Here is a 14,350-nt window from a genome sequence, read left to right on the forward strand (position 1 = left end):
ATAACAGTCTCTCTACGATGAATATATCGATCGGCCAAAATTGACTGAACAAAAAAAACCCATTTGAGTATATAGTTCCTCCCCCCTCAAGAGGGGTCGGAACAATTACCATTGTGTTACAGTCGGTTGGATTATTTTGTAGCTCGCGGGTCTATTACCGCCCGACAAAACTTGTATTTTTGTTTAGTAGAAACATAACGTAAAAATTCAAAGAGACAAAGCTTGTAGTTTACTGCAGTTCGAGATGACAGTCAAACGTATGAGCAAGAGTACTTTATTACACAGTTTGGTGACAGTCTTAAAACAAATCTTTTTTGAAGGTCGCTAGAGCATACTGATGTTTATCGCTGTAAATTCAGTAACAAACTGCTAAATGTTATAAAGATGACTAACTCTACAGAAACAATTTGTCTACTCGAACCTCCGGGGCAAGATCAAAAAGACACGAAATTATCGTATTCATCATCTACCCCTTCGGAGCCTTTGAAATCAGACTCCATCTCGGAGACCATAGCCAATGCTCCCATCAATAGATATCATGTAATAACAATGGTCACAGTATTCGCAGGTTATTGTGGTCGGAACGCACTTTTGGACATGACACCAGTGCTTTCAACCAGACTTTTTGTCGAGATGAATTTGACTCCTGAAATGGAATCGGCACTGGCTACAGTTACCTTTATTGGGATGACAATCAGCTATTTATTCACGGGTTGGATAGCTAATAAGTTTGGGAGAAAAGTGTGTGTTGTTTGGGGGACAATTTGGACCTTCTTTTGGAATGCTCGGGGCGCGCTTGCTTGGAACATTGAATCTATTATTGCATTTAGAGCCTTCTGGTCTTTGAGTGCATGTGAGTTAACCGTCGTAATCTATTTAGCATTTAGATCAAATTTTTGCTAAAACTCTCGAGGTTCTAAAAGAACGGGAACTATTGGAATAAAAACAACACACATAAAAGACCATAAGGTTTTGAAAAACAGTTTACCGCTGAAGTAGAGTAAAAAAGCAATAAGAAAAACGAGCTTTTGCACATAAAGATCCAATCTTTCAAATGCTAAACTATGGTCTTAGTTAAGTTCTGAATATCAACGTTGGCGCACCAAGCCACAAAAACAAAAGCCAGGGCAGGTCTGTCCATAGTATACGCGGACTCCCATGCCTATCTTAAAACATTCAAAAATAACGGTTCCCAAAGCGTCACGTCAGGTATCCTAAAAGAAATTTTTCGAGGCATTTATCTTCCATGAGAATCCCTTAATGGGCCACCAAAACCGCGTTTGTGAAACCTTGTTACAGTGATACAGATTTTTCTTTAATAAATTTTTTGGATTCTTTCAACTTTTTGGTCTCTGCATATCAACTGGTTCACTCCTGGTCATTCAACCGCTCGTAATATTCACGAAAAACTTCATAAAATAAACAGCTACCTAATTGTCATACCAAATCTGCATGACTGTAATATGGTTTCCCAAACCCGGCTCTTGTGGCTCACTCAGGGATTCTAAATGATATTGTCTTCTATTTTCTCAAAAAAAAACATCAGAATGCCAGCTCATATGGGTTTCAAATGCCCGAGAAATTCTGTTCATAGCTTTTTTGTGTCCAGAACGGTCTAATCATGCTCAATGTATTTTATTACAAATTACACCCAAGGTATTTTATTTACAGTTTTGTTAACACGTTACTAATGTTGTGTCCCTTAGTTAGGATTTTATGTTTACCAAACTGCAGGTTTTTTTTAGGTAATTACCAAACTTTTCCTGATGTTTTACTGATTTTGTCGTTGTACTCTTTTAGGTTAGTACTTTTTGTCATATTAGGTGGTAAAAACTTTCTGATTATTAGGACTATTTGGATTGAGTATTTCAATATTTATTTGTAGTGTCAGAACTGTAGTTGCAGGAATTTAGCACATCGTTTCGACGCCCTTATTATTGCTCCTATTCGTGCGATTTTGAGCTCGAAGCTCCATTTAAGTGAAATTTACAATTGCAAATTGGAAGTGAAATGTACAATACAAAAAAGCCTGTATTTGAAACCTAGGGCTCAGTAATGAGGTTTCCTACTTCAGAGGTTTGTTGACGGGTATATAGATACCAATTTGACTGTAGCCTTTTTTCCTCTTCCTTTTAGGGCATGTTTAAAAAACCGACAAAAGCTTTCGAATAAAATGCGTTGTATAGAATTGTCTTTGTTGCCCTTTATGAAAATTACAAAACAGTATCTAGGAATAACTAAACGAATTAAATAAATACGCTTAGAAAGACAGATGAAATCAAACTTTGTGCAAACCATGTTAGCAATTGTTTCTCCAAAAAAATAGAGCAGGTGCTTATCTTGCGGTGGCTAAACTTCTTAAGTGAGAATTTTCTCGTCTGCGGTTGTCACAATGAACAACTTCACGTACTTCGCGCCTCAACGTTTTCACAACTTTGAATGTTTCCCTTAAAAATAAGATTCTATTTGAGAGGGAACATTTTGATAGAAAATTATATTTTGGAAACAAATTGCTCCTTAATCCCCATGACACGGACTGGCTGTAAAAGAGAGAGAGAGAGAGTAAATTCTTCTGGATAACAAAATAAACAATAAAATTATATATCAAAATAGATCAACAGAATTCGATAAATCGAATTTTTTAAAAGTATACTGGAGTGATTAAGTTATGTTAGCACCCAGAGAGGACCACCAACGGATCCAGCAGGATCACACTAGCGCAACCCTTAACGACGTTATTTAGTAAGCAAATAATTTTTTTTAATTTTTGTGTTTCATAGTGTGAGATTTTTCAAGTGCTGTTCAGTATTTACAGCCATATGGTTCGCACTATTGGGTTTAGTCTGTCCCGTACAGCACCTTAGTAGTGCATAGAGCAGAGAAAAAAAATTTTTTAAAAAATTTAAGTATCGGAGCCAAATTTTCCGAGGGAACCTTCAAAAATGGCCATATCTCGAAAACTAGAAGGTTTCAGAGGGTCATTTTTTCAAAACAGAAAGGGAACCCTATTTTCTATGTCTCTTAGCATCCAACCAAAGGGTACTAGTTTTAAAAACCCGATTTTTGTAAAAATTAATTAGCTAAAGCAGATTCTGGAAAAAGAAACATCGTCGAAAAAAGTTACCCGAAAACTTTTGTAATTAAATCTTAGTTCGATAAAATGAAGCTGTCTCTCAAGTCATGTACCATTTTAGTGAATACTGACTGACTCATGTTGTACAAATTTGAGTCAAATTTTCCATTGTCTATAAAAAAATTTAAGAATTTATTTCCCCGATATTTTAGCGAATTCTTCCCTAGGATTTTTCGACACTTTAGAATTTCCAAAAAACTCTTTCAAGACCTCCTTGTTGAATGTGTTGTCACATCAAACTCATAGCGGCTATGAAGATAATCATCAGTAAGGAGTTTTTTAAGAGATCGTAAAACGAATTTCAGTCATTCATAAACATAAAGCTCGTGCACTGTCAAAAAATTTATTATGACAAAGTATTCGCTTACACTTTGTCGATATTTGAGAAACAAAAAAGGTCGAAGAACTTTCTTTTGCATCTTCAAAATTGGTTCCAATGTTCGCTAGTTTACACAACCGTACACTAGCAGTCCATATTGAAAGATTGGCTTAATATTTGAGGAATGTTATCTCAACAAAATATTCCTTGGAACATATTGTCGCAATTATGGTACTACGCCACATTGTCTTCCCAGCCTTTCTAGAACACTCTCTATGTATGGTTTAAAAAACAATTTATTATCGAAAAACACTCCAAGATACTTACAACTATTCAGAACATTTAAATTTTCATTATTTAAATGGAAATTTGGGATAGAGGCACTTTTTCCTAAGGTTAAGTTTAATTGACACGTTTTCTTTATATTCAGATTAATTTTATTATCATGTGACCAGTCACTGACTGCAAGTAAGTCTGCTTGCAGTTCTTCTTTTGTGCAATTCATTCCCACCAGGCAGGTGTCGTCTGCGAAAAGGAAAGTTCGACATTTCATGCACCCAAAGAGAAGATCGTTTATATATACCAAAAACAGTAAAGGTCCAAAAATGGAGCCTTGAGGAACACCACATTCGATTTTGCGCCAATCAGAAAAGGCGTTTTCATTTTCCACACATTGTTTTCGATCGGTTAGGAATGATTCAATCCATTGCAGGCTTTTACCTCTGATACCATTTCTATCAAGTTTAAACAGAAGTATATCGTGATCAATGGTGCCAAAAGCTTTCGTTATGTCAAGAAGAAAAGCAATTATCTCATTTTTCAGTTTGAAGTCACAAACAGCTTCGACTAATTTAGCTACTGCATCAATTGCGCTATGCTTTTTACGAAATTCGAAATGGTTTTCATTGATGTATGAATGATCTTCAAGATAGTTAAAAAGTCGGTTAAAAACAACACGTTAAAAGATTTTGCTCCACACAACTAAGAGAGAGATTGGACGATAATTATTAACATCTTCTTTGGAACCATTCTGTTGCAAGGGTAGAATTTTAGCTAATTTCAACGAGTATGGTAAAATACCATCATCTAAAGATTTGTTGATAATAAGGACCAAATGTTTGCTTATAACTGGACCGGGAGATTTCACCGTGATGTTACTAATTTCGTCGACTGCGGAGGAGTTTTTAGACTCCAAGTTCTGAATTTTTTGCTGGATCTCAATGGTGTCAGTCGGATACAGGTACATGCTGAGGGACTTTCGAAGTTTAGTTCATAATTTGAGGTGTTCTTTAAAGCACTTCTCAATTTAGGCCCAACCTCAGCAAAGAATTTGTTCAAGCTCTTAGCGATGTGTTTCGGTTCATCAATACTCTGACCAACCTCTACCAAAACGGGTATACTTGAGTTTTTTCCTTTTATTCCTTTTAATTCATTTAATAACCTATAAAGTTGTCTTGAGTCTCCGATGCATTTATTAAACTCTTCAAGATAAAATTCTTTTTTCTTTTTTTTAATTAACGGCCCAACATTTGCGCGAGCGGCTATGAAATTTGGGAGCTGCCTGCAATCAATTTTTTTCTTCTTCCATTTTCTATGGAGAAGATTTCGTTTAAAATTTTGATTCCTCAGTGATTTGTCAAACCACATCGGAACCATTTTTTTATTCGTTTTTTTCTCTCGCATTGGTGCAAAACATTGAGAGACTGCATTGAAAGTTGTCTGGAACGTCTCAAAATTTTCGCTTATATTTTGCCCGTTGTATGATATAGCGTTTAAAGAATTTTCAAGAATTTCTAGAAAGCCAGCGACTTTTTTAGGAGATTTCAGAAAACTGATATCTCTGAATTTTTGATACTTGATCGTATTTTCCCCGTCAATACCGATTGTGCAGACAATGGGTGCATGATCACTGTAATTTTGATTAGTTAAAACTTTGTTTTTGATTTATTTGAGGCCATTTACCAAAAAGTGATCTAGACATGATGTACTTGATTATTCTATTCTAATTTGTTAATGAATATCGTATCCATTCAATGCTATCAGAATCATGTACTTTGAGCTTGTGTAATCAGCATTGAGCGTATCCATGTTGGAGTCACCACATACTAAAATTTTGTCAAATTTAGTTGTTAAATGTTCAAGCAATTTATCCAGTTCAGTGATGAGTACAAGCTTTTCCGACCGGGGTAGATTATACACCGTTAAAAGAATCAGATTTTCTATTCCCACTTTCAAATGAATAAGAAGACTTTCATCTATTTGGGATTCAAGTTCTCGTATCAAGGCGACTTCACCCGTAAATTGAACCACTATACCACCCCCTCTCCCTTTCCTCGGTTTGGACAAACATGTAGTATAATTGCCTAAATTATATAAACCAGGATCTTAGTCGGTCGATAACCATGTTTCTGTTAGGTATATTATGTTAGGCGGAGACTCAAGAATTCATCAGTGCCGCTAGCTCTTTGAGATGATTTTGAAGGATCTAGTATTTAGATGCATAACAGTTAGCGACTCAGATTGATTTTGTAGACAGTGCGATTTATCATTTTTTAACCAACAGCCGTGGGATCAATTTCACTTTGATCACCTCCATCAGACGCCATGCTTGAGGCCCTTGCCTTTTTAGCAGGCTGAATAGCTTCTACTACAGCTGGAAGTAATTCCTTAAAAATCAATTTAGCTAAATTCTCCGATTCGAGAAATGGCGAGAGGCTCAACGGTTTTTTCACAGCAGGCGTGGGTCCTTTTAACAGTGTTGGTAGCAATGGTGTCCCATCAACCACAAAAGATTCCGGCTCCTTAGAAAAAATGTATTTATCCGATACCATTTGGTGGTTCAATTGTGCAGCTCGAATTGCAGGCGGATATGATGGTGGTTCATGAGTTATTTTCGGCACATAGGTTTTTTTCAATGCATCCAAGTCGACAACCTCTTTCACTTTAACAGCACTACTAATACTTGAGTTTTTGTTAAAAACACAAACTTCTTCATCTCGGGTAAGTTTTGATAGGTTCATACGCGATGCCTCTGCTTTCAGTTTTTGATCTGACGGAGCCAGACACTCTTCCACAAAAAATGGCACATCTTTGCTGTTTTTGATATTTCTTAGGAAACTTTTCCATCGCCATACCAAGTCACGATGCTGATTATACATAATCTTCACTATCAAAGGCGCAACTATTTCATTACTCAAAGCTTGACATGCAGCAAGTTCCCAGGACTCTGTCCGCACTTGAAGAACGTTGTTCATAAGATAAGATACGACAGGTCTTTCTAGAGTATCGTCCCAGTTGCAGAACCTTGTCTTTAATATGTTCTACGGCATTGTGACACGCCGCTGTTTTGCTTTCCACGCAACCTTGTCGATATTGGAGTTCCTCAATTCTGCAATTTTGTATATGGACCAGTTCTGTCAGTGTTGCGACAGGTCCCTTCAGTGCATTAATGTTGCCATAGCCATTGTCTTTTATCAATTTCACAGCTTGATTGATTTCGTTCAATGCTGCCGCACAATCAGGTATCTCATTCTCATCAAGCATGCCTCTCTGGCTCATCCCTATTTAATAAGTTTATCACAGCAATTAGGTTGAAAGAATTTTAAAAATGACTCTTGTACAACAAATGACTAAAGTGCGCAGTTTTGCAGATGAACTTCGTAATTCGGCGCTTTCTTGTTTCAAAGGAGAAGTAAAAGGAACTAGTACTATTAATAAGAAGCGTCAGAACTGGTAATCTAAAATAGTAGATCTAACAGCGAAAATAGTAGATCTAAAAATTGTGCATCTAATAGATGACCTTGCGTACTTTTTTCAGGTCGTTAGACGGCACGCACACTGTTACTTTTGGAAGCTTCCCGCGGCATACGCTGCTTCATATCAACTTCAGCATGAATCACTTCCAAAAACTTGAAAACAAGTTTTACCGGAGAATTCGAAATTCAATTTTAGCCAATTCGGTAAAAAAATTTAACGAAGATTTTTGATTACCTAAGTAGAGAGCTCATAGCAAAAACACTGAAATATAAAACAATGAAAACGAAACAGTGATAATCTCACATAAGCAAATAAAGAAATCGAACCCGAAAAATCACAGAATTAAGCAAGAACTTTTGAAATAATGATTAAAATAGAGGAAATCATCAATTAAACTGTTGAGACATTGGACATAAGAGCGTGGTGTATAAAAAAATGTTCACAATTACGGAGACACAAGAAAAACTCAGACAAAAAATTATCTATCATAAATTATAAAAAGAAAATCTTAAATTACTTTTAATGGTTTTTTTTTCGTCGGGTCTTTAAAACATAATTAAGTAAGAACTAAAAAATTGGCTTCGTTAAGGAGTGTTTGACCTGGTAACTAAAAATAATGATTTAATATCAAAGATCTTGCATCAAGCACTTGACTTTACGCAATTTTTTTCAATTCATTATGTAGCACGGATTCTGTTATTTTCTGATTTTTCCCATGACGAGCGCTGCTTAGGAGCATCCTCTGCGTGAATGATTCACAAAAAATTGAAAATAGGTTTTGAATTCAATTTTTACCCAAATCGGTAACTAAAATAACCATAACTTTTTTATTGCCAAAGAAGAAAACTTATAACAAAAACACTGAAATACAAAACAAGGAATAAGAAACAGTGATGATCTCACATGATCAAATAAAGTAATCGAACCCTAAAAACCATAGAATTAAGAAGGAACTTTTCAAAGAATGATTAAAAATAGAGAATATCAGCAATTACACTGTTGAGACATTGGACTTGAGAGCGTGGTGTATAAAAAATTGATAGAAATTACAGAGACGCAAGAAAAACGCAGACAAAATAACATCTATCATAAATTATAAAAAGAAATAGTTAAATTACTTTTAAGTGTTTTTGTTCATCGGGTCGTCAAAAGAACATGTTTAAGTAAAAAATAAAAAATAGAAGCTTTTGTAAGCAGCATTAGATCTGGTAACTGAAAATAATTAGATTCAATATTAAAAATTGTGCATCTAGCACCTGACTTCACGCAATTATTTTAAGTTCATTATGCAGCACGGACTGTGTTAATTTCGGATTTTTTCCTACGGCAACCACTGCTTAAAAACAACCGAAGAAAAAATTATGAAATATTCGTTAAAAAAACTCAGCAAAAACTAACACGAGAATAAAATTAAACATCAGAGAAAAAAGACAATGGTATCAGTGGCGTATCCAACTCGAAATTGAACATCTCGTTTGCTCTTTTTGTTGGGATCCATCCAGAAAAAGAATCCATTGAATTTTTTTTGCTGCAAGGTCTCCCAATGCAAACATTTCCCGTCCCTCCTATTCCAACAGAGGAAGCCGAAAACTTATCCGAAGAACTATCAACATCCACAAGCATTTCAAGGGAAGGAAGTTGCCTTCAGCCACAAAACTCTTTACCAAAAAAAATATTCTTTTATTCTTTTGTTCTTTACCCTCAAGAAATTACTGATACATCGGTAGCAACATAGCCTCCTTGAAAACAACATAGCCCCCAAAATTGTAAAGAAAGTCAACTCTCTGGTTAAAGTTCAGAGCCTGGTGAATACAAACTTCTAAAATCAACGAGATTTTCTCAAATCTATCTCCAGTTGCATGCAAATTTACATTTGTTCAATGTTCTCCTGCGGATCAGCGAATTCGCTCATTTCAAAGTACACCATGAACGTTTTTGACACTTAAAATGAGGAAAATTCAAGTTACAGGTACCTTGAAGAAAAACTGGCTGAAAAATTTTTCATTTTTTTACTAGCTATAAGTACCAGGACATACATAAAATTTTTAACTATAACAACCAGCAAAACATTAACATTAGTTTTTTGCCTATTTTAATATTGTATTCTGAACAAGGAGGCTCGGTACTGTGCGATCGCACACAAGAATCCGACCCCGCTCATTCACAACTTTGGCATAATTGTCTACCAAATCAGGAACAGATAGAAAACCCCGAAAATTCAAGTATTTTAAAAAAAATTGATGTATGAACGAAAAGATACCTCCAAAGGAATTAACTCAGTGGAGTACAGAAAGATGCATTAGATTGATGAGATATGCAACATTAAGATGGCGAGTCAAGACGAACAGCAAAATCAAACAACAACAACAAACATTAATATCATCAAAAAATTTATGACCGTTTTAAAAAACAAAAAGTCAAAATAGCATCAGATAAATTGAAACCAAACAAAATAAACTGTAATTCACCAGAACAGATAAAGGATCAGTTCAGAACAGGGCTTGGTAACAATTAGACAATAAAGAACAAAAACAGTAAATTTGAAAAATTCGCTTATTTTTTATTTGAAAACAATTAAATTAAAAGTAAAGAAAACCATTAGAAATCATTCAGATTATCCCATAGGTTTACGATTACTAGTTTTTCTAAAGATTGGAAATAAGAACTGTTAGTATTCAATTTTTATGTGGTTAAAAAAGAACAATAAATAGACAACAAACAAAAAATCAGTTGAATTTTGCCAGAAAACAACGCTTTTGAAGCCGTAATGCCAGACTTTAGCTCCCAAAATATGATCAATTGCACTTTCTCTGAACACCAATAATGTATTTTGTGGACTTTTATTAATGAAACCAAGTAAAAAAGAGACAAAGGAAAAAAGACAAATTTAAGTAATATTTGTTTTTTTTTCGAAAAAAAATTATTTCCAAAGACATGAAAGCCATAAATTACAAAATGAAATAATTCAATAGTTTCCTTTATTCTTCCAAAGAAAACCCTTGAGAACTGCAACTATACAGAACTGTCTTACTTCTACAAAAAGAATTTTCAAAAATGACAAAAATCAAAAACTAAATTTTTTTGTGTGAAAAACCGGTGTCGTAGCCAGTAAAGAGTAAAGTCATAACGAACTCTTAAAAACATAGATCTTGTGACACTAATTCCTCTGACGCCTTCCTTTGACAACAATTTTGTCATATTTGGCCTGTAATCAACGAGACTAGGTAACAAACAGACAATAAAAGGAACAAAAGTTTTTATTTTTGAAAACAATTGTTTTCAAAGTCATGAAAGCCATCAGTTATCTACTAATATCAGCAAATTGGCCAATCTATATGTCCAAGAAAAAACCATTGAAACCAAGTCATTTTAAAGGAAATTTCGTAGATTAAAAAGACAAATTAAAAACGACAGTTAAAGACAAAATTAAAAATTTCAATTGAATTCTTCGAGAAAGTATTGTCGAAAAGGTTAAAACCATAGTCTATATCCTTAAAGATTATATTATTAGCAATTGTGCCTAATTTTCAACGTCAATAATGTGATATATGAATTGTCAATAACTTGATAATGTGACAAAACTAGAAAACGTGAAAAATGGGCAAACACCAGAAAATTTAAAAAAAAATGTGAAATCTAGTAGTATCAAAGCCAGAAAACCTTAACTTAAGGTGAAAAACAGCAATAAACGTTGCAAAATATTTTATTGGAAACAAGAAGCATTCTTTCATTGCCGACACTAAGCTACAAGGTGATCAAATTAAGAGAAAAATGGAGGTAAATTTCAATAAGCCTTTATTTATTTAGAAATCAAATATTTTTAATTTCAAAATGATCATAAACTTTCAAATTGCAAACTAGATAGAATTTTTTGGAGTTTATTAGGAAGCGATTTGGAACTATCACTAGTGAGCTTTGATTTGAAATGTTCTATTACTTAATAAATATATAAAAAAGATCAAATTTTTTTTATAAAAAAGACCGACTGATTACAACCCGAACTATTTTTAGATTGTAACTGTCCTAAATTGGTCCAAAATTAGCTCTGCTAATGCTTTTTGTCCATTATGGACACTTAATTTTTCGAATGTTATAGATATAGATATTTTGTTAGTTAAAAAATCAAAGATAATGGCTGCGTTTTGATAATCAACGAGTAAATTTAACAAAAAACGGCAAAGTTTTAATTATGGAGCACTTGTAACCGAAGTTGAAGTAGAGATAGCCCTTTTTGAGTCTACAAAGATTATGTTAGTGGTGTTTGGGTATGTACTTCCTGCAAATTGAATCAAAGTGGACTAAAAAAAACTTATTTGGTGCTGTTTTTGATGAAAAGGTCTGAATTTTGAAATATTTAGCCAAAATTTTTGACAAAAATTTAAACAGAAATAAGCGAAAATATTTTTTGTCTTTAAAACAAAAACAACAAGACTTTCTTTAAAAAAAAACAAATTTGAGCAAAATTAGCGAAATTTTAGTCAAAAGTTTCGGAAAATGTGAATAAAATCAACAGAATTCACTCTATTTTCTCAAAATTTTAAAACTCGATAACTCCCTGTATAAAACAAATATCAAAAAAATCTTTTTAATTCCGTATCCAACGCTGGACAAGTTTTCTAATGATACCAGTCTCAACTCTCTACGATGAATATATCGACCGGCCAAAATTATCTGAACAAAAAAAACATTTGAGTGTATAGTTCCTTCCCCCTCAATAGGGGTCGGAACAAATATGATTCGTAAATCTAATATCAGTCTGAATGTAAAATGTGATCCACGATTTCCCATATCTCCTAATGTAGTTCAAGTTAGAGGTTAAAGTTTGATCCATTTACTTTCTTTGTTCTGCTGCGCAATTTATGGAAAATTTTTGTCCAATTTTTAATCATTTTTTATGTGAAATCCTAATTTATAATTACGTAGTTTCAATTGTCTTATCAAATCACTTGAGATTTTGTTTATCATCTCAGTTCTAATCTGCTCGGCAAAATTAGCGTTTTACTTATAAGCAGAGCAGGTTGAAATCGCTCTGCGAAATCCTCGGAGTATATTAATGTAAGAAACGGTTATATTGCACAATTGCAAGTGTGGCCGGTATCCAAATTCGAAGATTTTGTTTTCTGTCGAATAACAGGTCGAGTGTATGACGACGGTTCTCAACAAACCATACTTACAAAAAATTTCTTTTATCGAAAAACGCTAATCCGTGAAAAGGAAAAGTAAAAATTTTGACGACTTTTGAGCCTCAACTTTTCTTTGAGAAACAACATGTTCGAAACAAGTGTCTTCAACAATCTATTCAGTTTCTCAATAGCTTTCCCTTGATATTAATTGTATACTTCTCTGCAAAACTAATACCCATGCACTCTTCTTCGCTCAAGGGTTTTTTAAACGGGATTCCAAAAAGCAATTTATAAAATTTGACTTTATAGAATTTATAGAATTTATAGCAATTTATAGAATAGAACCCAAATATAGTGCAAAACGTTAGTCGTAAAGTGGGTCCGGGTAAAGCTAAAATAATTCGAATGTCACCGATATAAAGCTGAAAAAAGTAAACACACCCCAAAAAAAAACTATCAGGTGAAACTTACACTCAATCCGGAAAGTATAATAGTAAGTTAAATCTAACTTGGACAGTTAAATCTAACTTGGTAAGTTAAATCTAAAGTTAACTAACTTGGACACCATAATGATTTTGAAGAATATCTGAATTGTGAAATGCCATGTGAAATAAGATAAAGCCTTATTTTGATTGACATTAGCTAGCTGCGTGAGTGAGCACTCTATTAAGAGTGTTTAGTCAAACATGGACTCATTAGTTTTTGGCATTCTTGTTTCCATTCAAAAAATTTTAGTGCGCTCCGAGTCACAATGTCCAGACTTTCGTGCGTTCAAAATTGCTTATGTCCAGACTATCGTGCGTTCAAAATTGCTTATGTCCAGACTATCGTGCGTTCAAAATTGCATATGTCCAGACTATCGTGCGTTCAAAATTGCATATGTCCAGACTATCGTGCGTTCAAAATTGCATATGTCCAGACTATCGTGCGTTCATTTTCTTTTCCAGACCGTGTAATTTTGAACGCACGACGCCACCTTGTGCGTTCATTTCGGTCTGGACATATCGACTTTCGGTCTGGGACCTCAACCTGGGCTGTCTTCTGACTATTCAAAATTTGTTTGACTGATTTCATTACCTCATTCTGAGCTAAAGATCGCCTTCTTATCATTGACTTCATTTTTAAAAGAATCTTGCAAGATACCATTTGATTCCTACTTGCGTTGTGTGTTTAGGTTGCATAAGCACATTAGACATGCATGTATGTGAGGTTATGCCTTCAAAGTACACCTGGACTGCAATTTTGTTATCTGTGTATGGGGGAGAAGCAATGGGTAAACTACTTCCTTATATAGCAGGTCTGGCACTCCTTTCAAGCACTTCTTCTCATTCGTGGCCTTATTTTGTCATGGCTTTATCCATTCCCTCTTTATTGTTCATTGGCTTGGCTCTTATTTTCATTCATGACTCCCCAATTTATTTGTTGTCAGTTAACAAAACAGATGAAGCTAGGAAGAGCTTGGAGAAAATAATCTCGAGAGGCTCCCATTCCAAATTGGAAGGTGGTAACTGTACACAAGTGGGTGTGATGGATTCAGAGATTGAACCGATGGAATCCTTTGAATGTTTCAAGTATATTTTCAAAGACAGTTACGTTCTACGCAGTTTGATTTGTGCAACTGTTACTGGATTTTCAGTGAAATACACAACGTACCAACTATCCTACATTGTAACTGAGCTAGTCTTTCTATCCGGTCAAACGGATTCCGATTACTGTTCTGGATCTGAACGTAACTCTTATCTCTTGAAACAGCATGATTATTTAATGCTGTCTGGGTACATGGTCCTGGCATTCGTTCTCAAAATTATAGCCATGACTATATCTCAAAGAATGAATCTCAGCCTAAAGTTGGCTGGAGTATTTTGTCTCGGAGCTTCGATATGTCTAGCCGCTTGTCTTTACCTGTGTCCTAAATACTGGATTGCTTTGATAATTTACGCCTTAATTGACGCATCGAGCGCTGTTGTTGAATTGTATTTGATAATATTTATCGCCCACTTAGTTCCAATCAATATCAGA

The 14,350-nt window shown here is 34.5% G+C and overlaps 1 protein-coding gene across 1 annotated transcript; it reads left to right on the plus strand.

The window, feature by feature from the left end:
- Positions 1-384: 384 nt before the first annotated feature.
- On the plus strand, positions 385-14,060 carry LOC142356802 (uncharacterized; the record flags this gene model as incomplete). The annotated part of the gene is made up of 2 exons (XM_075408594.1): positions 385-712; positions 13,506-14,060. Coding segments are annotated over exons 1-2 (883 nt in total), but the record flags the coding sequence as incomplete, so codon positions are not given.
- Between the last annotated feature and the right edge of the window lie 290 nt (positions 14,061-14,350).

Source organism: Convolutriloba macropyga, unplaced genomic scaffold, assembly GCF_964194025.1.
Source record: "Convolutriloba macropyga unplaced genomic scaffold, txConMacr16.3 SCAFFOLD_5491, whole genome shotgun sequence".
Taxonomy (NCBI): Eukaryota; Metazoa; Xenacoelomorpha; order Acoela; family Convolutidae; genus Convolutriloba; species Convolutriloba macropyga.